This window comes from Rattus norvegicus, chromosome 18 (assembly GCF_036323735.1).
Source record: "Rattus norvegicus strain BN/NHsdMcwi chromosome 18, GRCr8, whole genome shotgun sequence".
NCBI classification, from domain to species: Eukaryota; Metazoa; Chordata; class Mammalia; order Rodentia; family Muridae; genus Rattus; species Rattus norvegicus.
Genome location: NC_086036.1, coordinates 26280591 through 26305719, shown reverse-complemented (window position 1 = coordinate 26305719; position 25129 = coordinate 26280591). Strand labels below are relative to the sequence as shown.

The 25129-nt window shown below is 45.7% G+C and overlaps 1 protein-coding gene and 1 pseudogene across 5 annotated transcripts in view; one reads left to right on the top strand and one right to left on the bottom strand.

Annotated features, from left to right (window-relative positions):
* The window catches only part of Pkd2l2 (polycystin 2 like 2, transient receptor potential cation channel), a 34865-nt gene extending 10864 nt beyond the window's left edge, over window positions 1-24001 (bottom strand). The window contains exons 1-10 of one of the 5 annotated variants that reach the window (XM_063277220.1): window positions 23699-24001; window positions 23287-23388; window positions 20770-20903; window positions 18770-19026; window positions 16716-16937; window positions 5547-5775; window positions 3531-3635; window positions 2942-3123; window positions 760-880; window positions 338-439 (exon numbers count right to left, since the gene is read on the bottom strand). In XM_063277220.1, the coding sequence (XP_063133290.1) occupies window positions 338-439; window positions 760-880; window positions 2942-3123; window positions 3531-3635; window positions 5547-5775; window positions 16716-16937; window positions 18770-19026; window positions 20770-20903; window positions 23287-23388; window positions 23699-23735 (1491 nt within the window). In that variant the 5' untranslated portion in view covers window positions 23736-24001. Of the gene's footprint in view, window positions 1-337; window positions 440-759; window positions 881-2941; window positions 3124-3530; window positions 3702-5546; window positions 5776-16715; window positions 16938-18769; window positions 19027-20769; window positions 20904-23286; window positions 23389-23698 lie in introns of all 5 variants that reach the window. The other 4 variants (XM_063277218.1, XM_063277219.1, XM_008772027.3 and 1 more) reach the window with 4 other exon arrangements.
* On the top strand, window positions 7120-9349 carry Set-ps8 (Set nuclear proto-oncogene, pseudogene 8; annotated as a pseudogene).
* Window positions 24002-25129: the final 1128 nt, after the last annotated feature.

Below are 25129 nucleotides of genomic sequence, written 5' to 3'. Positions count from 1 at the left end.
AGTGAGAACTCTGAAATAATTTTGGCTCAACTGTCAAAGCCAGAGGGGCTGGGGATGTAGCTCAGGTAAGACTGCCTGTCATGCATGAAGCACTGGCTTCCACCCCCAGCACTCCATAACGACGTGGTGCTTGTCCATAATGCTGCACCCAGGAGGACTGTACAGGCAGAGGACTGTTAAGATTATTCTCAGCTGCGCAGTGAGTTTGAGGCCAACTTGTAGACCTGAAACCCTTTCTCAAACCACAGAGAAAAGACCCAGAGGGCATATGTTTCACTGGAGTGCTTAAGTGATATAAAGTTTTTAGAATTATATTTAGGAAAATAAGTTAACTTACCTTCTTAATTATGCTACCAAGTTCAAAATCTGGTCTTCTGCCTATCGAATAATCGGCCTTCACTTCAGAATAGGTATCATTAATTATTGCCAAGAACATGTTCTGGGGAGAAAGTCAAGTAATTATCTCAATAAAGATTTACATAGGGGTGGGCATGTAGCTCAGTGTTAGAGTGCTTATGTAGAAGGTTAAAGGTCCTGCGTTTGATTCCCCAGCATCCCAACACACACACACACACACACACACACACACAGCTAGGTAGTGGCTCAAGTGCCTGTAGTGAAGCTGAGCAAGGAGGCACTGAGGCTTCCTCAAGGCCACACCACTTAAACCTTTCCAAACAGCACCACTAGGGGGACCAAGTGGGCAATGCCACAGCTTTGTGACTGTCTGCAATGAAGAAGAGCGGGGCTCGTTCTTACCAGGAGCACGAAGAATACGAAGAAGATGAAGGTGATGAAGTAGATGGGCCCCAAGATCCAGTTGGCCTGCTGGATGCCAGCAAAGTTAAAGTCCCCGAGGACAATTCGAAATTGTGCAAATCTTTGGTGAGGAGAAAAGCGTTAGAAATGTCTTCACACAGGACAGCTTGGGGTTGCTAAGGGCTCTGGCTGCATAAGACATATGCACTTCACTTTTTTCTTCAGGGTTGGGGACGAAGCCAAAACCTCACGCATGCTAGGTAAGTGCTCTACCACTGAGTCACAACCCAACACTTCCTCTCTGGCTTCAATTATGCTGTGGCAGCGTCCTGAAAATGGGCAGAGCATGGTTAAACATGTGGATGATCCAGCACACGGGAGGTTGAGGCAGGAGACCAGGAGCTCAGTGGCAGCCTCCATAACATTGCAAATGTAAGGGTTTTGTAGGCAACATGGCACCCTCTCAGAAAGTAAAAGTGTCTGTATGATCATTAGCAAGTTCTCTCCAAGGTGAGGCTATATAGATGGCTCATCTGGGAAAGGGCCGGACACACAAGCATGAGAACCAGAGTTTGGGTCCCAGTGCCTGTCCAAAGCTGAGTGTGGAGGGCTGGGGGTGGGGCAGAAGTGTGTGGATTCCAGGAGTTTGCTGGCTGCCAATAAATTAGCTCCAGGTTCAGTGACAAACCCTGCCTCAAAAATAAGTAAGTAAGTAAGTAAGTAAGTAAGTAAATAAATAAATAAATAAATAAATAAATAAATAAATAAATAAAACTGAGGGGTGGAGGAGGTGACTTAGCAGCTTACCACCAAGCCCGAGGAAACACTTCACTCCCCACACATGTTGTCCTCTGACCTTCACATGCATAGTCCCCATCCTCCCCACCCCCCCCACCCCCACACAATTGAAGACAAAGTGGAAAGCCATCAAAGAGACACCCGATAACCTCTGGCCCACCTGTGCATTTACAAGCATACACATATACACGAGGCCACACGAATACAAGCATACTGCACACATGTATCGTACACACATACAAGGAAAAAAGTCCCCTAAGGCATGATTAGAGGTACTTCAACAGCAGATCAAGTAGTTTAGGTAGTGGTAACTGTCCCGTTCCTTTCCCTGTCCCCACACATACAGTGGAGTATTACTAAGTCACGATGGGAGGTGAAATCCTGTCATCTGCAGGATGGAAGTGAAGGACACCATGTTAAACAAAAGAAGCCATAAACAGAACTACGGGGACCACCTTCTCTCCTTTGAGCAGCCAGCACTCTATCAACTGAGCTGTATCCGCAGCCCTCCAATGAGTAAATCTGTGAAAGGCTTCACGTTTGAGGACAAGCTTGACCATCTTTGTAAGGCACATCACAGGTTTGTTTGCAGTTACTAACCACTTTATAAACCTAACCCTTTGCTTTTTTCCTTTAAACTGGGTCGACCTGGTCAGGCTGGTCTTGAACTTGTGATCCTTCCTCAGTCTCTTGAGTCCTGTGAATATAGGCGTGTGCCTCACACCTTCCTCTTATAAAACTATTTTTACATATTAAAATTGTTTAGATGTTTTTGTATTTCTGAGACAGAGTCTCAAAATGTATAGCCCTGGTTGGCCTCACTGAGATCCTTCTGCTTCGCCTCCTGAGTGCTGGGTTTTAGGCACGCACAACCACACCTAGGATCAGAAGGCCACTTTAGAGTGTAAATCTGGCACACAAGCAAGAAGCAACTGGGTTAACGGGGGGGGGGGGGGGGGAGATTCTAGAGATGCTACCTCTGTAGAAAACAATGATTTCCTCCACTCCAAGAGTAAATAAATGCTACCAAAACCCTGGGACCCACTTAGTTATTTTGGGTAATATTCTTACTTTCAGTGAAAAATTATTTTTCTGGCTTAACCTACGGATGAGTAGATACCACTGCCTAGTTTAGTTCTCCAGCGGCAGGCTTCATTCTGTATGATATTTAGCCTTATGTGAAATATAGACCCAACCCTAAGTGAGCTACTGATCATGCAACTTCCTGTGATTTTTTTTTCCCAGTTAGAAAACATCTGTATGGGGTTGGGGATTTAGCTCAGTGGTAGAGCGCTTGCCTAGGAAGTGCAAGGCCCTGGGTTCGGTCCCCAGCTCCGAAAAAAAGAAAAAAAAATCTGTATTGCATTTGTATTAAAGGGCTTACATGGAATTTTGAAAGGTGGAGAAGTCATCAACCTGTGACCCAAAAACGAGAAACGCCAACTGGGCGTAGGCGAAGAAGATGATGAAGAACATGATGGCGAAGCCCACGATGTCCTTCATGCAGCGGGATAGCGTGGACGACAGCTGAGACATCGTCTCGTTGAAGCTTATGAATTTGAATATCTGGAAGAGAGACAGCACAACCGTCAGTTCATTCCACTGGGGCTGCTTAGACTCGGGTAAATTAACTTCAGAAGGATTTGCCAAATAAAGGGAAGACAGTGATGACCGAGGGTGTCTGGAGATCTGTAAACACCCAGTTAAAGGTCGTTAATTTTTTGATTAATGTTTTGGGGATTTGCATAGGTGATAGGGGTTTGGGGGACAGTAAATCACAGCACATGTAGAAGTCAGAGGACAACTTATGGGAACTGGTTCTCTCTTTCCCAAGGATCAAACTCGGGTCACCAGATTTGGGCAAGAACCTAACCCGGTGTGCCAAATTGCTTCTAAAACAATCACTTCCTAGTGGGGGAAATGCTTTCCACATGTGTGCTACCCGCTTACATACTAGAATGAAACATAAATACCTTTATCCATGCAAAGAAGATCGTGATAGCAATTATGTTGTTATAGTAAATGTGCCAATATGCAAGGAAGTAAAAGTCCGGATAGCTTTCGGTGCTCCTCAGCAGCTGTCCAAGTAAGAGAAAACACTGTACGTTACAGTATGCGTAGAAAGACACGGCAAGGAAACAGAGCTGGAAGGGAGGAGAAGAAGGGTTAAATTGGGGGCCGTTTCTGTCTCTCTCAGCCTCTGAAGAAACACACAAAGAAAGCCCATTAAATGCTTAATAAAAAGGGAGGGGAACGGTGGGTCATAGGCTTTTAAAATAACCATGTTAAAAGTGGCTTATCAAGTCTGTTTTTGTACCAAGCACAAGGGAGCTGCCTGCCATCAACACAGGCCTCTGACTCCTCAGAGACTTGGTCGAGCCCTAAGTCCGAGAGCAGACAAACATCTTTCTTGTGACGTCTGCTGCAACTATTTTGCCTTTACTGGGAACTGTGTTCAGAATTCCACATATCTCTGTTGTCTCCGGTCCCAACTGCAACACAATGAAGATAACGGGAGGCCTGCGCAGCAGCCCCGTGGTGGGTTTCCTTCCACACCGTGTCCAGCTACAGAGCAGAGCTAGGAGAGTCCACCTCTCCCCTGGACACATTCCCCAGGACTCTGTAGCCTAGGCAGTGCCTTGCCTCGGCCTCCCTGATTTCCTGTCCAGTCACAACAGAGATGTTATAGAATGTTATAGAGTGACACTTGAGCCATTGTAAATCATGAAGAGACACTGTTTACTGGCCACCCTCACGTGCCAGCCTGTGACTATTGTCTAAGGTTTCTGGTGCCACCACACCTGAAAGCGTAGTCTTTCCTACTGTGTAATACTACAACAAAAAACTTGCAGCCTACACAAACTGACCTCCTTAGAATGTGGCAATGAGCCCTTTGACAGCCGGCTTCAGGGCCAGGTTGTCATTGCTCTTGGAGATTTAGAATTGCTTCAAATTTTCCTTTGACTTTTCTTTGGCAGAAACGCTTACACAGATTAACATTTGCTGTTCTGCTCTTTGTTGAACATTATTAGGGAACCATAGCAGATGGGCCACTCTGCTTCCCTTTTCTTTCTGGCGTGTGATATACGCACACCTGTGAGTGCAAGCAGAGACCCAAGCAGGATAATTGGGGGTGTTCAGCTCTGCCACTCTCTTCCTTATTCCAGGGAAGTCAGGTCTTCCCCTGAGCTGGGAGCTAAAGCTGACAGCAGGGCTCAGCCCAGCGAGCCTCCAGCATCTGCTCCACACCATGCTGGGGTCACCAACTTCTTTTGCTGGGGACTCTGACCCAAGACCTCATTTGCTCTACCCACTGAGATATCTCCTTAAGCCTCTCCCCCTTACCCCCTTATTTTTAATTTCAGAGTCAGGTCTCACTATGGAGCCCTAGCTGGCCTTGACCTTTTAAGAGCCTCCTACCTCTGGCTTCCAAGTAGCTGGGGCTATAAGCGCTCTGTGGTGAGCCTCATGCAAAGACATCTGGGGAGTGTGGCTATCAAGAGCTCTCCTGTGCATTAAATCCTAACACTGCCACACACTTTAAATCCCAACACCCAGAAGGCAGAGGCAGGGCAGACCTCGGTGGGGTGGATTAAAGGCCAGCCCTAGTCTACATAGTACATTTGGTCAGGAAAGGAGAGGAGAGGAGGGGGGAGGGGAGAAGGGAGGGGAGGGAATCATTACTTATGGCTTCCCAAGGCTTTTGCTGGCCTTCTCAGAACTGCATCAGAGAAAACAGATTTCTCTCTTTTAGGGGCATAGATTAGACTGCCCTATAACAGCTCATCTTATATTTGGTACTTGTAGCTTTTGAAGTAAGTCTTGGATGAATAGAATGGATGAATAGAATAGAATAGAATAGAATAGAATAGAATAGAATAGAATAGAATAGAATAGAATAGAATAGAATAGAATAGAATAGAATAGAAATGAATCCCCATAGGCTCAGATGGGGTCCCGGTAAATGGTGCCACTGGCTGTGCACTCACCACCAAAAGCAGCAGTTCTATCCAGTTCCAGACACTTCTGAAATAGGCAGACTTAAACTCATTCAGTTTTCTCAGTTCTTGTGTTATGAAGACCAAAAGGAAAATACAAAATATAATTTCACAGGAGGCAATGAAGTGGTCGTAGTAGGAGACGTATCTGATGAGCTTCACAGAGTAGAATTGCCAGGAAGTGAGGATCCCGCCTGTCGCAGGGAACTCCGCCAGCAGCCTAGAACACGAAGGTTGTGAGTGTTTGTGTTTTAATAGCCAAGCTGCTGGGAAATTTCTAAGCCAGTGACGGCAGGCACAATGCTAATCACTTATTTTGTATAAATGTTGTTTCCACTAGGGGCTGGGGAGGTGGCTCAGCAGTTAAGAGCATTTGCTGCTCTTCCAGAGGACCAGAGTTCAGTTCCCCACGTTTACTGTGGCCCTGAAAACCCTGACTGCAGGAGACCTGACGTCCTCCTCTGACCTCTGCAGGCACCACATATCACATGGTGCACACACATGCAGGCAAACTCCCATACACATACAATTTTAAATTTCCCTTTAAAAAGGAACAAGTCTCAGAAACCCCAGATGCTGAAGTTGGATGACGGTTGGTCAGTCGGTCTGGCTACAGAGTGAGAGCTTTTTTTTTTTTTTTTTTTTTTAAGTGTCTCCTTGGGCTCCAGAGTTCAATTAAAATCCTTCCATTAGGGATGGCACCCACGTGTGCTGCAGACGCAGGGACCCCTCAGTGGGTGAGCGCCATCTCCCTGGCCTGTTGCTTCAGAAGAACTTGACAGGCACTAAGGTCTGGCTCTGTTCAAGCAGAACTTGCCTTTAGCGCCAGTTCCTCAGCTCAGGCCCTGCACTCACGGCCATGCCTCCTGCTGGAAAGGAGGGGTGATGTCAACAGGATGTTCAAATAGCTGAGCTGAGCCCCTGCCAGACCTGAGGGGAAGCGCTTAGTGTTTCCCACCCTCTGGATGTTATTGTCATGGCGCTGGGTGGCAGAACCAGCAGAATGTTTGTGGTTTGTGAAGGGGCTGCCATGTTGCTGGAGTCCCATTTATCTGTCTTGTTTTGTTTCATATGCTAAGGACTCTCCCTGTCCCATGAACACAGGCTTTCAAATGTAAATAGCAAATACCAGGGAACCAAGGAGTGCATGTCATCAAGCATCTGAGTGCCACCAAGCACCAAGTGTGTCACTGTGTGGAAGAGACCCTTTGCTGGTGATGGCTGTCCAGTCTGTGGAGACCCAGATCTGTTTGGCAAATTGACACCAGGGTCCTGAGACCAAGCCAAGACCCTCAAAACCCACAGGACCTTCCACTCCATAGGCATCTACAGCTTTTCACCCCAGAAGAGAGGCTCAGTAAGAGCCCTTCTAGTGTATTAAGGACCAGTATAGACAGCAAAACCCAACCGTTTCCAAATTTATAAATACTGCTCTACAGCAGGTTTCTCTCTCTCTCTCTCTCTCTCTCTCTCTCTCTCTCTCTCTCTCCCCTCCCTCCCCCTCTTCCCCCTCTCCCCCCCTCTCTCCCCCTCTCCCTCTCTCTCTTTCTCTGTGTGTGTGTTCGAGTGCGTGTGTGCACATGCACGTGCACAATTTGGTGCAAACGAAGTCAGATTACAACTTGCCAGACTCCCCCCTCCACTGTGTGGGTCTCGGGGACAGAACTCGGTTGTCAGCCTTGGTAGCAAGGGCCTCGGCTCAGTGAGTGATCTTGCTGCCTCCACACTGTAGAACACCTCCGGAGGCTTGCTCAAGGTACATCTTGAAGACAAATGACTTCCAACAGAGCCGGTCCCCCATTTCTCTTTGGAAGGTAAAGGAAGCCCTTTCGTTAGCAGTACTTGAGGCTTGGTCTACACCACAGTATCACATGCACAGAGCATTCACCAGTCCTGACATTCCCTTTTGGATTTCTTTATACTAAACCGAATTTCCTTTAAATTAATCGAAGTCATAGTTTTATGACTCATCATTCTGAGTTAACTCTTCAGTTTGTACACGTGCTGGCTGGTGTTCAGGTTAACCTGACTCAGAGTCAGCAGAGAGGAGGGAGCTCAACTGAGACAATGCCTCCATGAGACCAGGCTGTAGGGAATTTAGTGATGTTGGGGGAGGGCCCAGCCCATTGTGAGTGAGTCGTCCCTGGGCTGGTGGTCCCGGGTTCTCTAAGAAAGTGGACTGAGCAAGCCACTTGCAAGTCAGCAGGAAGCTCTGCTTTTAGTCATAGCTTTTAGTCACAGCACTAGAATCCCTAAGACAGTATGTATGCTGGAATATATACGAACCTGGAATATGTATGAACCATGCTTTTAAGGAGGAGGAGGATGGGGTGGCTCAGGGCAATGAGAAGCAACCAAGTCAAGGAGCCCAGCCTCCCCACCACAACATGCTCCAGCACACCTCCCGGGAGGGGCAAGGTCAGGCAGCCAGGGGGAGGGCAAGCGAGTGAGTGCAGAGAGGTCAGGGGTGGGGAGCAGCTGGCACCCCTTTGCTCCCCCTCCCCACTCCCCACTTGGACCGCAGAGGGCGCCACGTTTGTGCCCACAGACAAAGCCAGTAAAAAGAAGCTCAACTCCAGTCACGACTGGGCCAAGGAGAGCTCAGAAAAAGAACAGCGAGAAGCAACAGCACATATTGATGCAATGAAAGAGACTTCGTGAACAAGCCAGTGAGAATATTTTCAAGTAGAACAAAGATATAACAAACTCCGCCAACCATTCTTTTCAGAAGAGGTCAGACTTGATTGCCAAACTGCCAAATCTTTGAGCGACATTTGTCAACCATCCACAGGTGTCTGCACTGCTTGGGGAGGAAGAGGAGGAGGCTGTGCTTTATTTGACCTGAGTTGAAGTGACAGAATTTGAAGACATTTAATCAGGTTACAGAACAGATTTTTATTTTAATGAAAATCCTTACTTTGAAAATAAAGTTCTCTCCAAAGAATTTCATCTGAAGACGAGTGGTGACCTGTCTTCAGAGTCCACAGAAATCAAATAGGAATTTGGAAAGGATTTGACAAAATGCTCAAGTCAAACGCAGAGTAAGGCCAGCAGGACGAGGCGGCAGAAGAGCCAGAGAGCTTCTTTACCTGGTTTACTGGCCGTTCTGACGCAGGTGCTGAGTCAGGAGAGGTCATCGAGGAAGATATTTGGCTGAATCCCGTGCAGTACTACGTGGTTCCCAATGTGGATGATGGAGAGGCAGATGATGAAGAGGAGGAGGAAGGGTTGGAAGCTATTGATGAAGGAGATGAGGATGAAGGTGAAGAAGATGATGATGATGAAGGGGAGGAAGGAGGATGTAGGCGAGGATGACTATTGTAGATTGATGGATCCAACCTTCTTTTTTATTCCCTTTTTCTTTTCTCCTGCCCCTGGGAGCGAGTTGCAGTCCTTTCCTCCCTGTCCCTCTGTGCTCAGTCACCCTGATTCTGAGGTCTCAACATCATGGTTCTCAACTAATTTGGGGGGAAATATCTTGAGCAAAATATAACAGGAAAAGACACTCCACATTTCTGTTCTAAATTCATTTTTATCCTTTCTTGTCACAAAAACTGGATTCAATACCACCTCTGTGCTCTGTGGGGGAAAAAGAAAAGCCCTCCAGTTCCCTTGGCTCTGCTGGAGGCTGGAGGGTGCTAGGCCCCTGTGTAGTGGTGCATAGAGTTCTAGCTTTTTCTTTTCTCTGTGTATTGGGCTCAGAAATTACACTGTGTCTCTGTGAGTATAGACAGTTAGCATTTACCGACATGTATCTGTCTACTTTCTCTTATTTAAGAAAAAGAAAAAGAAAAGGAGGGGGCACAGCCCGTGAAGGGTGGGACTGAGGTGGGGGTGGGGCATCTGACAACATGGCTTCTCCTTTGGCATGTTTCACTGTGGCATTTAGCAGACATCTTTGCAGTTTAAGGTGACACTGTCAAAATAAAACTCTCTCCTGACGATGACTTGAGCCCTGCCACTCAGTGGGAGAATCAGCAGAAGCTGTAGGGTTTTCTTTGGAGTTGGCATTCTCTGTTGGAACTTTGTTTTTAATTTTTTCTTTTCTTCTTTGTTTTTCACTGGGAGGAAAAGGATGCTCAGTTTAAATGTGGAAGTGCATGAGTTGCTTTGTTACAAGAAAACCAATGTGTATACAAAGGAAAAAGAAGAAGGTGGCATCAGTTGGCAGGATGGCTCAGGCCTGCCTCCAAGCCTGTCAGGTTCAGTCCCTGACCGACACACCATGGAGAGAGCCAACTCCCATGGAGTGTCCTCTGTCCTGGACACACATGCCATGGTGTGGAACATGCCTTAAAATAAGTAAGTAAGTAAATACACAAATACATAATACACGGGACATAATAAAATACATAATAAATACATACATAAATACATAAATACAAAATTACCTAACGACCAGGCACAAGCTCATCCCTGACGTTTATGGTTCCCATAGTGACTTATTTTATTCGTTAGCTGTCCGTGTCTCGGGGAGAGTCTTACACACCGGGGCAGGTGCGATCAGAAAGGAGACGTTAATTTAGGGCTGCACTTTAAGTCACTGTAGAAGTTTCTTCCTTCGAATGCTGAATGTAAAGTGTATCATAAGACATTTGGGAATAAGTGAGATATTCATAGATTAGCTTCTTATTTACTGGTGCCGCCTTTTCTACTCCCCGACAAGTCACGCAGCTCAGAGAACATACTGAAAAGCCTGTGTAATAGTGACACCTCTACCCAGAAGCCACGTGCTACGGCTACTGCAGCCAGAGAGGGCTTCTCTCAGAAACCACAGCTCTTAATGTCAGAGGAGGAAATTGGTTGCTCCCCTTGGCTGCTTTCTCAGAGACCTCTCTGGCCTTTAAAAGTCAAGACCACATGACCTGGTAAGACAAATATTTGTTTAGGCGTTCGGTGTTGGACACAACCCTTTCTTTCAAAAAACGAAATCCGTGAAGATTTTGAGGTTGTTCACTGCTGCTCCAGTTTCTCCCCAATTTTGGGTGGTAATTCAGAACGGGCAGTAATTTAGGGAGCCAGCATATCTACCACAATATTACAGGGTAATCCACCTGCATGCGCAGCTGTGCTCCTACCTGAAGATATGAGAAAATATATCAGCACTGAAATAAAATGTCGCCAGACAGAACCAACCTAGCACCAGGACTGTTTCCTCTCGTGTGCACAATGCATGCGCACCCCTGGATGAGAGAACGGAACACGTGTTCAGCAGTAGACAGAGGGGGAGACAGTGAAACCAAGAAGCAAACAGACAAAAGGCAATGCTCAACACTAGTCGTTTTTTGTTTTTGTTTTTTTTTGAGACCTGGTCTTTCCTCACAATATTGGCTGTCCTTGAACTCACTGTGTACACCAGGCTGGCCTCAAACTCACAGAGACAGACCTGTCTGCCTCTGGAAGGCTGGGATTAAAGGCAAACACCCGTGCTCAGTTTGATCATCACTTCTTAAACTGAATTCAGGACACACACACACACACACACACACACACACACACACACACACACACACACACGGCAACAGTAAAACATTTCCAAATGCACAATGACTAAAACTCAATTCAAATCAAATGTGTGATGAATCGGATCTGTTTCCGGCTGTGCCAATCAGGACTGCACGGCTTCCCTGAAGCCTGTGTTCTGAACGCATAGCAAGGCACTGACTGAGCACTGCTTCCCAGCACAACACCAATGCAGACCGCCTCAAACACCTGCCACGCTCCTGCCAGCAGCACCAGTTACATTGTGTTTACTGTGCATGCAGTGTTTTCTGCTCCTAGAGAAATGGGATGATTTGATAACGGGAAACAAAGCCCCAGTGTTATCCTACAGTCATTTCTGAGCATGTGCATGTCTAAGCGATAGATCTCTAAGTTATACTGTGTTAGAACATTTGATTTTAAAACTGCTGTTTGCAGCCAGATGTGGTGGTGTACACTTTTAATCTGAGGCAGAGGTTGGGGGTATCTGTGAGTTCAAGGCCAGCCTCGTCTACATAGTGAGACCCTGTCTTTAATGGGGAAAAAAAGAGAGAAAAAAGGAAAAAAAAATGCTGTTTGAATTGTGGACTTGAGTTATTTGGCTTGGGATTAGGACAGAACTTTCACTGACTTCCCCTTACGGCTCTGAATGCACTTCTTTTTTTTTTTTTTTTTTTTTTTTTGGTTCTTTTTTTCGGAGCTGGGGACCGAACCCGGGGCCTTGCGCTTCCTAGGTAAGCGCTCTACCACTGAGCTAAATCCCCAGCCCCACTTCTTTTTTTTTTTTTTTGTTCTTTTTTTTCGGAGCTGGGGACTGAACCCAGGGTTTTGTGCTTCCTAGGCAAGCGCTCTACCACTGAGCTAAATCCCCAACCCCCTGAATGCACTTCTACCTGGTACTGTTTATGTGGAGTGGGCTTCTCAGCACTGACTATAATAAAACCAAAATATCCGTCATCCTTGAAACTCGCTGTAGATGCTCTGCCTCCTACAGTACCAAACATTCAGCTGAGACATAATTACATGCACTCAAAAATTGTTGTAAAATATATTTTATAATTTACTATCGGGAATGTTTGACTTGTATGTTTTTCATATATCCATGGACCTGGAGTGTGGTAAAGTATCTTGGGCAAAAAGTGGTCCTAAAAATAGAAAAATTAAAGAAGCTGTGTGGGAGATGGTAGGCTTTGATTCAGTTACTGACGGACACACATGGCAGTTAACGGGTTCGTAGTATGCTGGGTTTGTTATTTGTTATAACAAAAAGTAATTTTTCTGGATCTGGTTCTGGAGTCTAAAGGGGTTGAACCTAGTAAAGACAAAGGCATGGTACTGTGAAAGCGAGTGTGAGTGTGAGTGTGTGTGTGTGTATGTGAGTGTGATTGTGTGTGAGAGTGTGTGTGCGTATGTGTGCATGTATGTGTGTGTATAAATGTGAGTGTGCATGTGTGTGTATATGTGTGAGTGTGTATGTGAGTGTGAGTGTGAGTGAGAGTGTGCGTGTGCGTGTGTGTGCATGTATGTGTGAGTGTGTATAAGTGTGAGTGTGCATGTGTGTGTATGTGCATGTATGTGAGTGTGAGTGTGTATGTCTGTATGTGTGCATTCTCAAGCACATGGGAGTGTGTATATGTGCTTATATGTATGTACACTTGTATGCGTGTGTGTGCATGTGTGTGTCCCCAAGCACATGAGGGAATGTGTGTGTGTACGAGTGTGTGAAAATCTGCTTATTTCTCAATGTTTAATGGCATAAGCATAAAACTTGAGACAATAAACTTGGACTTAGTGTCATTAAGAGCTCTTCCTGTGACTTAAGGAATGTCCCAGTGTTTCCAGCGTATTTAGGACACAGAAATGGTTGTATGTTCTACTTTATCATGATGAGAAACATTGGAAGGGGTGAATGTCAGGAAAAGTTCCCATTTCCTGACGGAAAAGCAAGAATGATGAAGTGGAAGATACATGGTCCGTGGCTGTGCTTACTGGTCTGTTAAGAGCTCATTGGTTGTGTTACTCCTCTGTTAAGAGCTCATTGGCTGTGTTACTCCTCTGTTAAGAGCTCATTGGCTGTGTTACTCCTCTGTTAAGTGCTCATTAACTACGTTACTCCTCTGTTAAAAGCTCATTGGCTGTGTTACTGGCCTGTTAAGAGCTCATTGGCTGTGTTATACCTGTTAATATTTTTACAGACATGGCATGCTTTGCTGTTCGCTATTGCACAAAGACAGAATCTCCCAAGCCTGTATAATCTCCAACTCTATATTCCATTCTGAGGGAAAAAAATGTAAGACCTATGAGGAAAAGGTGGCTCACAGACTTTCAACGACCCTGTTGTCTGTCTCTCAGGTAGCTGTTTCCCATGTCTCCTTCCAAACAGAACATCGACTCTGTGTTCAGTTTCTCACCCATCCCATCCCTCAGGAGAGCAGACTGACTCCCCAGGCACAACCACACTCTGTTCTTTATTTCCTAGTGTGTGGTTCTAGAACCTCTTTGGTTCTGTCAATTACCATGGCCTGGGTTTGGAGGCAACTCAGTAATGGACAGAACCGTTTGCTGCTCTTCTGAACATATGACATCTTCCCACAGCTGCTTTTTGGTCCACAGTCATCCTGGAGAGCTTAAGAAGGGTGACACCCAGGATGATGAAAGGGAAAACACACACACACACACACACACACACACACACACACACACACACACACACACACACACCACCCAGGGCAGGAGCTAGCCTTTTGTACTTACCATGAAAAGTATTTGCCCTCATTCTGGAATTGCTCCTACGTGGCAGAAATCATTTTTGTTGCTATTTAAAACATTTTGTTGGCTTTTTCTTTTACAACAAATGCCTCTAAACTCATTCAGAGGTCAAAGAGCTAAGATAAAGACAGGTCTTGTACTCATTGCTTTTTGTTAGATAACAAACCCGCTTCCAAAGCAGTGCCTATAAATATTCCCTATGTATGCAGACTTCAGTTGATCCGGCTGCGTCAGAATGATTTCAGCTTGGCTTGTGAGTGGACCCTGCCATTTGACTGGCCCTACTCAGCATCCTGGAACTGACCGTGTTCTACCTGCTCATCTCCCTCCTGGTCAGCAAGGCAACACACACACCCTTCTCAAGGCGACCACAGAAGTGTAGAGAGCAAAGTGATAAATAAAACTATGGCCTGTATTTGCAGCATATCTGCTAACAACTCATTGACCAAAGCAAGTCACAGTGGTTGAGCCCAGCATCAAGGGCTAGAATAGACTGCTACCAAATTAAATGGCAAAGTTAGGAAGACTCGAAGCTACTTTGTAGTGTGTGATGTGCTGTAAAAATGTCTAGGATGTGGCCACTATTGCATGTTACTTGAAATTTAAATAATTATGAAACAACCATATAAAAGCCCAATTGAAAGTAAACCAAAGCGTGTGTGTGTGTGTGTGTGTGTGTGTATGTGTGTGTGTGTGTGTATATGTGTGTGTGGGTGGGTGGGTATATGTGTGTGTGTGTGTGGGGTATATGTGTGTGTGGGTGGGGGGTGTGTGTGTGTGTGTGCGGGGGTATGTGTGTGTGTGTGCGGTATGTGTGTGTGTGTGTGCGGTATGTGTGTGGTATGTGTGTGTGTGTGGTATGTGTGTGTGGTATGTGTGTGTGTGGTATGTATGTGGTATGTGTATGTGTGGTATGTGTGTGTGTGTATGTGAGTGTGGTATGTATGTGGTACGTGTATGTGTGGTACGTGTGTGTATGCAAGTGTGTGTGTAGGTGTGTGTGTGTGGTGTGTGTGGTGTGTGTATGCATGTGTGTGTGTGGTGTGTGTGTGTGGTGTGTGTGTGTAGGTGTGTGTGTGGTGTGTGTGTGGTGTGTGTGAATATGTGTGTGTGTGAATATGTGTGTGTGTGTATGGTGTGTGTGTGTATGGTGTGTGTGTGTATGGTGTGTGTGTGTATGGTGTGTGTGTGTATGGTGTGTGTGTATGGTGTGTGTGTATGGTGTGTGTGTATGGTGTGTGTGTATGGTGTGTGTGTATGGTGTGTGGTGTGTGTGTATGTGTGTGTGTATGTGTGTGTGTGTGGTGTGTGGTGTGTGTGTATGTGTGTGTGTATGTGTGTGTGTATGTATGTATGTGTGTGTATGTATGTATGTGCTTGCGTGTGAGCTCGATCGTGCATGAGTGCGCATTTGTGCACCACATAGGCCAGAGATTAGAGCTGGGTGTCTCCCTCTGTCACTTTCTCCCTCTGTCACTTGCCACCTTATTTTATTTATTTATTTATTTATTTAGAGATAGGATCAAGAGGGAAGCACAACTGGGACACTGACTTTGGGCTGGGCTGGTTTTGTGTCAACCTGACACAAGCTGGAGATGGAGAGGAAGGAGCATCAGTTGAGGAATGCCTCCATGCCACCATTATGGGTGGTGCCACTCCTGGGCTGGTGGTCCTGACTTTTTTTTTTTTTTTTTGGTTCTTTTTTTTCGGAGCTGGGGACCGAACCCAGGGCCTTGCGCTTCCTAGGTAATTGCTCTACCACTGAGCTACATCCCCAGCCCCGACTTCTATAAGAAAGCAGGCTGAGCAAGCTGTGGGAAGCAGGCCAATGAGCAGTACCTCTCCATGGTATCTGCATCAGCTCCCGCACAAGGGTCCAGCTTTGAGCTCTGGCTCTGACTTCCCTGGGTGCTGAACTGTAATCCTGAAATATAAGCCAAGAAAACCCTTTCCTCCCAAGCTCCTTTTTGACTATAGTGTGTTATCCCAGCAATACAAACCCTGACTGATATACTGACAAGCATTTTGCCAATTAAGTTATCTCCCCAGCCCCATAAACCAAGAAATTTTAGCGATCTGATTTTATGGAAAAAGGATGATGTGTTAGATCTATACAATTCCCAGATGACAAGACCACATGTCTTCATGCCATATGAAACCAAAGTGGTGGTGACCAAGATGACTCCATGGGTGAAAGACTCTATGGGTTGCACAGACTTGATTCCCAAGTTTGATTCCTGGAACCCACAGTGAGGAAAAAACCAACCACCCAACACTGTCCCTCCGACCTGCACGTCTGGCACTGTGGTGCAACCTGAGCAGGGGCAGGCACACACACACACATGCACACACACACACGTGCGCACACACACATGCACACACATGCACACACATGCACACACATACATACATGCACACACATACATACATGCACACACACGTGCACAGGCACGCACACGCACGCACACACGCACATGCACACGCACACACAATACACACACATACATGCACACACATGCACAGGCATGCAACACATGCACACACATATACACAGACACACACACATGCACACACACGCACACACATACATGCACACACACATACACAGACACACACACATGCACACACACATACACGCACACACATACATGCACAGGCATGCACACACATACACACGCATGCACACGCTATAAAACACAGCACATCATATCCAACTCTCCCTGTTTCTAAGCATATCCTGACCTTAGGAGACATGAGTGTGGTGTTACTTCATTCTGTTCTGCACTACTGCCAGAAGAACAGTGTATTTATCTTAACCTCAGCACAGGGATGCAGGACCTACAGACACCAGGGAAGGCTTTGGATCCTTTAAAAATTCAGTTTCCTAAGACAAAGCCCCTGCCCACTTACCTGATGATACAAAACAGGTTGACGTTAGCATTGTACAATGAAAAATCAATGAAGACAGCCCTGGTCCCTCTGCCGATCCAGTTGTTCTGCCGCAGGTCAGCGAGTTTGGCTTTGGTTTCAGACTTTGATTTTGATAAAGTGACCATATACCCTCCATCTCGGTAGACGCCGACAAACCCCCAGTGCCATGGGGCGGTGCTGGAAGGAGCCGAGTGCCTCCATCTGCCGGGCACCACAGAAACACGGGAATGAGGAAGCATCCCCAGAATGTAAGGTAGCCTTCGAGTTAAAGCAGTTGAAATAGCAAGTTCAGAAGTAGCCTGGATGTTAAAACACCCAGCATGCTTTAGTACTTGTCCTGGGCAATGCTCTCATGCAATGGTTTTGTGGTACCCTTGTGATACGTGTGTCTGCACACACACACACATCTTATTTAATTTTAATTTTTTTTTCAAAAAATAAAATTTTATTTCTCCATCTTTCTGACCTTTAACTTATAGTAATTACAAGAAAGCCAAATGAGGAATACCTCCAGTCTCCATATTCAGTTTCCTCCAAACGTATCTGAAAGGTATGTCATTACACTTACGAATTCATAACCTTTATAAAAATTATGTAAGGCCCAAACTCAGTCTTGGCTATACATGGCAATATCCTGAATCATAAAATCTAAGAAAAATCCCCCGAACTCATGCAAAGAGTAAGACAGCACACACAAAGCGATAGATAATACTGGAGCCTGGGAGAGGCTATTTAAGAAGGGGAGTTCTAGACTCACAATTAGAAGCAATCAGATGTAGCTGAGAGGTTAAGAGCAGAAGGTTAAGTGTACAGGAGGTGGCAGGAGAGAGCTACACTGACAGATCGCTGGCCAGGATGGGAAATACTCTCGATTGTAAATTTACAACTCTAGGAGGACGTTATTTAGAAACAGAAGCACACAGCTACAAAAGAAGTAAGGAGGAGAACAAAGCACGGCTCTTTCTAGGGACGAAGAGACAATCATTTGAGTAACTGTAATGAATTGTAGACACAGAAGGTTGACCCTGTCCTATGGCCATGATTTTCAGAGGACACCTGGCCCCAAAAGGGTAAACAGCGCTGACATCAACATCATTGTCTAGAGGGGGCGGTGCCAGAGGCTTTGGCCTTTGACATTTCAGTGTAAGGTGGGGTCGGCACTCCCCAGCCATGAGAGTCAAGGACTCTAACCTTCTCCAGCTGTGAGCGCCCCACAAACCTGGTTGTTTGGGTGTTTTAGCATAGAAATGAAAAGGAACTGAGTTAGCACCTTCCATAAGAGCCTGAGGAACCTTAGTACTGAAGCCACAGGCTTTGCTTAAGCTGGGTGCAGTGAGGGAGGAGCATGGCAGAAGAGTTCCTCAGATGCTCTCTTAGGATCCTATGAAGCTTTGGGCCACAGCTAGAAAACCTACCCAAGAGACAATTTTGTTGTTTGGGGGGAGATAGGGAGATGCCTACAGGCACAAGCACCAGAGATCAAGTCCCCAGAACCTGCATAAAAGCCAGCTGCTGGGCCCTGAGCTCAGGGCGTGGACAGGATTGGAGCTCACTGGCTGTCTGGGTGAACAGAATCAATGAGCTCCAGCTTCAGTGACAGACCCCGTCCCAAAAATGAAAGGTGGAGTGTGTGATTTACAAAGACACCTGATGTTGACATCTGGCCTCCTGTGCACATGCACACAAGTACGAACACGCATGCACATGATGTATGCACATGTGTGCATGCACACACACACGCATGCACACAGACTTATGTCCCCCCAGCCCGTCCCCACCTCCGCTCTAACTGTTCATTTCACATAGCACACTGACACCCCACTCCTCCATCAAACAGGGTCGCTCTTCTGTTGTAAGTGCTGCCATTGTTAGGGCTTCCTCCTGTACCGTACATAGGAAGAACCACACAACCACAGCACCCAGCACCCAGCTCTTATTATGGCTGGAAGGCAGACTTTTTTTTTTTTTTTTTACAATTTCATAAAGATACAAAGGCAGTTTCTAGAAAAAGCTACTGACTGCACATTGCTTACTCTGGATCATGTTTGAGGCCAAAATCAGAGAAGTCCTCATTCTCTGCTGTGTATTTGTTGTAACAGTCGCTGGCTAGGGACTGGAAAGCTGGGTAGACCTGGCAAGTGCTGTTTCGGACTCGCAGCTGCCGCACTCTGGGGACGCCGAGGAGAATGTTCTCGTAGTAGATGAGGCTGCTGTTCTTCACGCTGTCCAGCTGTGTGTTTCCGTACCACGAGTCCCAGTACAAGCCTTCCACGAGGGGTCCTTCCATGAACTTCAGAGAAAGGCAAGGGTCATCAACAAAAATCGTATTCACACATGTGATTCTATGTATTGACCCAGACGAAGGCCCCGGTGGCTGCTACTCTTGGCTTTGTCCCTGTTCTATTCTAAGTGATCCCAAGCCCAGGACTCCATGTCCCCATCTCTTGTCTTTGCCACCAGCCACATAGCACAATTAAAGGAGAAAGGACAATTTGTACTTCTCATTTCCTACGAGGCCAGTGACTTAGGACCACTTGGACCTTATCTTATATTTGACCTCTTTCTTAACTAAAATTTTCTTGTCACTGTGACAGAATTCCCGCTGAAACCCCTTAAGGGAGGAAAGACTTTAGTTAAGTTTCAGACTGCCTTAGTAGGAAGGGTGAGGCACAACAGGGCGGCTCGGAGAGCAGTGGCCTGGCAGTGGGATGCTTTCTCCTCTAAACAGCACCCCCACCAGAGTCTGTAGATGGTGCCACCACATTCAGGGTTGGTCTTCACTGGTAGTGAACCCTCTCAGAAAAACATACCACACTGTTACAGGTTGTTATGAATGTTCCTAAGGGATGGATGTGTACAGGGCTTTGTATGTTTAGGTGGGCAATTATATCTTATCAACTGGATCAGAAGTTCTGTGTGTTCTTTCATGTGCAGATTTATGTTTAAGAGATTGTGTGGCAGCAGAGACACTGGGATGACACGGAGTTAGGATGTGCGTTTCTGGCAAGATAATCTAGCAGATATCAGGGCACTGCAGTGCTGGATGGGTAAAAGACAGCCCTTTTTATAATTTTACAACAATCTTCTCTATGATCACACCCCAAATTCAGTGCCACATGAATGCACACAGGACACATGGTTCCCTATTCTCAGAATGCCTTCTCCTTTTCAGACACAGGGTTTCTCTGTGTAGCCCTGGCTGTCCTAGAACTCCCTCTGTAGACCAGGTTGGCCCCAAACTCAGAGCCTGCCTGTGCCTGTTGAGTGCTGGGATTAAAGGCGTGCTCCACCATGGACTAGGCAGATGCTTTCTCCTCATTGACCCTTTAAAATGGATCCACTTCTGAAGAGCCTTCCCTCACTGCCTGTCCTTTACAACCACGAGTTTGTGAGATGGGAGACCTGCAGCCGCCTCTCTTCAGTTACTCTTCCTTCAGGATGACCTGTGCTATGGGTAGCAGAAAACCAGTCTATTCTGGTGCTGAAGGAACCTGTCTCATGGGATTACGTATATTGCACATTGCTTTTTAAACTATATACTGCATATTACTGTAGCACACAGTAGAGGGTTTCATATATAAATTGGGAATATTATCTGTTCTGGGAAATGAGCAATTTGTAAGACTGTCCCTCGTGTGGACTTTATTTACACTATCACGCTGGCTTCAGTACTGATAACAAATCTCATGTTTTCTAAAGGAAATGAGAATGTTTGAAAAAGTATCAAAACACTGAAGTTAAAAAAACAGCATCACATTGTGAGCATAAAGATCCACAATAAATACTATTGGTTGATTTTCTAATAAAAGTAACACTCGATTTTATTAATTCCTTTAATAAATCTTTCCTGGGCATTTTCTGTGTGTGTGTGGCAATGGTTATGGGCAGTCTGTGAATTTCTTTTTATGTTTTTTCCCCAGACCTGGGGCTCAAACCCAGGGCTTTGCACTTACTAGGTAAGCATTGTAGCCTGAGCTAGCCTGACCACTGGCCAATGGGCTCTGAGGCTACTTCATCAGGTCACATGTCTTACCTTCCAGAACTCAGTTATGCTGCGAATGGACCTAAAGCTGCTTCTTTCGTCATCAGGTAGAGAAGTGTCCACAAACAGAGATGACATGACTTTGTTTAAGTAGTACATATGTGGGTTGACCGTCCCAAAAGTCACTAAGGAGAACAATTTGTTTAAAATTTGTAACTTAAAAATCCCACTTCAGCAGTGTTCAAAAATATGAATTCCCCCAGCTTTAAAAAAGGCATTGTCTTAGTATTTTTACATTTATCTATCTTTTGTGTGTGTGTCTCTGTGTGTGCATATGTATGCACAAACACACGTCATGGTACAAACACGGAGGTCAAAGGACAACTTGTGGGAGCTTGTTCTTTCCTCGTGTGGGTTCCAGGGATCAAACTCAGGCCCTCAGGCTTGGCAGCAAGCACCTTTGTCTGCTGAGCCCTCTCAGCAGCCCTGATCATTAAAGCCAGAAACATGCAAATTAGGTAGAACTTTCCTTCAGTCCCCGTACTAAAGCTGGACATGAATTCTTCAGGTTTCACATATATATATATATTTAATATTCTCTTTAAAAACTGAAGTCAAATTAGGGCCATTGAGATGGCTCAACATCTAACATGGCATGCAATGGCAATAAGAAAAAAGGGGGAGAGAGGAGCACACAACCTTGTTCTCTGACTACACATGTATGCAGCTCCCTCTGTCATGCAGGAATGCCCAGATGATATATAACCGAGGTCACATTATATCCAGGATTCTGCTGATGGCATTTTCTCTACATTAATAGGCAACATTATATAGTGAGTGGGTAAGTGTATGGACCTTGAATTCAGTCAGAAGAGTTAGAGATCTCATCATAAGGGCACTCGCTCTGACTGTGTGGTTCTGTCTTATTTATGGAACGTGTGTGTACGCTTGTGCTTGTGCGTGTGAAGGCAAGAGATCAACATCAGGAGGCCGTCCATCTTGGCTTTGTTTCTGAAACAGGACCTTTCATTAGCTCTCAAAGGAGGCTGGGCTGGCAAGCCCCAGGGGGCTGCCTGTTCTCCCTCCCCAGCCCCGGGATGACAGGCTTCACCCCACTCTGCTTTTTTCTCCATGGATTCTGGGGATCAAACTCGGGTTTTCATGTTTGTGAGGCACTTTACAGACTGAGTTATTTTCCAGCCGAACATGTAAAACGTTTAAACCCATGCTTTGAAACATAGTAAAATTGTTTTAAAAAATTAATCAGTAGTTTTTAAAGAGTAGTTTCTTTCTCTCCTTTTATAAACTATTTTATTTCTTTCCAGAACTCCCCAGTTAAATAAAATACAAAAACTATATGGTGCCAACGATAACAGAGGGAAAAGACTCAAATCATCAAGCCTGACAGTCTGAGATGTGCACGATGAAGGTGGGAACCAAGTTGTCCTCTGACCACCACCATTTGCGTGGTGCATGCGCACAGCAAATACATGTGGCATTCTTTAACAGTGCATTTATGTCGTGGCATATTCTTTTTTAAATTTTTATTTCATGTGCACTGGTGGTGTGCCTGAATGTCTGTCTGTGTGAGTGTGTCAGAAGCCCCGGAACTGGAGTTACAAAGACATGTGTGAGCTGCCATGTGAGTGCTGGGAATTGAACCTGGGGCCTCTGGGAGAGCAGCCAGTGGTCTTAAGCACTGAGCCATCTCTCCAGCCCCTTCGCTGTACATTTCACAGTAGTTAATTTATCCTCTTAACTGTAGATATAGGTTGTTATAAGTGTTCAAGAATCTCTGGTGGAATTAAATAATCTTTTGGCTCATGTTTCCTACCATCTAAAATGCTGGGTAGCGAGCGCATGTTAGCGTCACCGCTAGAACTAAGCCTTTTATAAATCAGCCTGGGATACCTTAACAAGTTGGCTACAGCTGTCTTTTATCTCGGACACCTACCCCTGCAATACCAATCGATTGGAATTGGTATACAGCTGAGAGAAACCCTGTATGCTAGCTCCTAGCTACACACATCGGGCAGTTAAAATAAAAAATGTTAACAAGCTTTTTAGATGCTAAATCGATGCCAAGGACACTGAGAAGGGTTGTTAGCATTGACTGAGCGGCTCTCTCTGCCCTCCTCAAACATTGGCGTTTATCTTCTCGCACAAATGTACTTTATTACCGACTGTGCAGCATTTACTGAAAACCATGAAGCTTGGGGCCACCCCAAACTTTATGTTGGTTCCCATTTGTACTTTTTATTTCTGGAACCAAACCAATGTAACTCTATGGCGCTGAAACAAATTTAATCCAATCCCCAACCCAGGAGACTGTGTTTTAAATACATTCTTCAAATTAAAATAATAATAATCATATTCAATCAGTGTTGACTTTGGAAGCTTCCCATTACATCTGTGGCCTAGTTTTGCCCCATAAAAATTGGAAACTGAGTCAATCCTAAGAGAATGATCTCCGAAATTTGTCTTAACTATCTCAAAACTTGTCAGTTTTAGTTTTGATTTTAACTACTAGTTCAACCGGCGTTCTTTTACCTGCACCTGTGTACTTACATATGCATAGATTTATTAGAAAAATAAAGTATAGTAACAACTCTTCAAGTGTGGTGTTAACCTCCGCTTCCCTTCGGTAATGCAGGTCATGTTTTGAAGTCCCTGTGAGATGTAGAACAAGAATTTTTCTTCATATTTCCGGGTAACTATAACATACATAAGTAACTAAGATGGGAAAATCACGACTAGTTTTAGTAGCTTCTGTCTCCAGATGTAGCGCTCAAGGGCGCGACTCCCTCAAGCGACCCACACCCACGGAGGTGACAGCCTAGCAAGAGGAGTCTTCTCCGGACTTCGCTTCTGTGGCAGCGCTGGCAACCATCACAGGAGTACGGGGTGGGGTCAGAGCTCCTTCCTGGGTACCTGGAGTTGCCAATGGGCCCTGGGTTACCTATCCTCCAGGCGTACCCACCCTCACCTCCTCGGTGCCACCAAGTCGCCTCGGACATCACCGACAGGACCACACGGCGGGTGCGGCTCTGCCGGTTCCACCCAAGCCCTGACCCCGCGCCTGCGCAGTAGAGCCGCAGTGCTCTAACCCGGCATCTGCACCCGCCCTGCGTGCGCGGGTTCCTGGGCTGAAGGCTAGTGCGCCTGTGCGGACACGGCACCGCCCCAGGTTAGAGCTTCAACTCCTGGGGGTTGTGTGGCTGGAGGTTTATTTCTAGCTCACTTTTCTGGATACAAAAAAGAAAATAAGTGTCACCACCTACATTATTAACATGAGTGGCCAAAAGACGCGGTCAGCCCTCCCTTTTGTCTAATTGATTTAATAGAAAGAATATCTCTCTCTCTCTCTCTCTCTCTCTCTCTCTCTCTCTCTCTCACACACACACACACACACACACACACACACACACACACACACACACACACACACACACCCCTTGACGGTCACGGCGGCCCATCATATCTGTCGTACAACCTTTAGGAAATGAACACCTGGAGGGTCCTTATTTAGAGGACAACACTGGCCTATATGTGGTGGAGCCCCGTCCTCAAATACCAAACGCTCCAGCTACAAATCTTCGGTGTTCTCACAATTCACTTATTAAATACATCCACGGGTTGATTCAAAAACTTGTTCATACCTAGATGCCCAGATGTGGTTTTGCTTATGCATGATATGAACTGGCAGGTTGTAAATTAAAATTTTAACAGCCTGCAATGATATGCAAAGTGGTTAGAAGGTGGGGCATGAGGAGGCGACGCTTTAGAACAAAACGGAGAAATATAAAGTATACACCGTGCATTAGGGGTCTCTAGGGGAACATTAGGGACAGAATTGATCTAATATAAAAAGGAATATTTTTGGGTGACTTACAGGCTGTGGTCCAGTTACCTCAACAATTACTGTCTCCCAATGTCCAAGAATCGGTCTGCTAGGCTGGATGTCTCATTTGCGCTTCAGCAAATGTTGGAATCCCAAAGATGTAGGCTCTGACGCCAGGGAAGCGAGAATAAGGGCAAGCCGGCAAACAGCAACTTTCTTGTTACATTGGCATCGGTGAGAAGGTGTGGCCCCGAATTAAGGTGGGTCTGTGGACTTCAAATGATCCAATTAACTAAAAATCCCTCACAGTTGTGCCTGTTGACTTGGGTTTTTTAGTTAACTCCAGATGTTGTCAACAACCAAGAATAACTACCACATATCATAAACACCTTTTCTAGCAACTCTATTTACGTGACCAGCCTGTGTTGTTTAAGGGACATGCTGGAGATTTCCCATTGAGCAGATGTGGCCACTTTTGTTTTATGCTATGATTGTATGACTTTACCACAGAATTTAATTGTCTTCTTAAAGACTTGTTGACTGGCTCAGTCCTTTGACATAGTTGTGTTG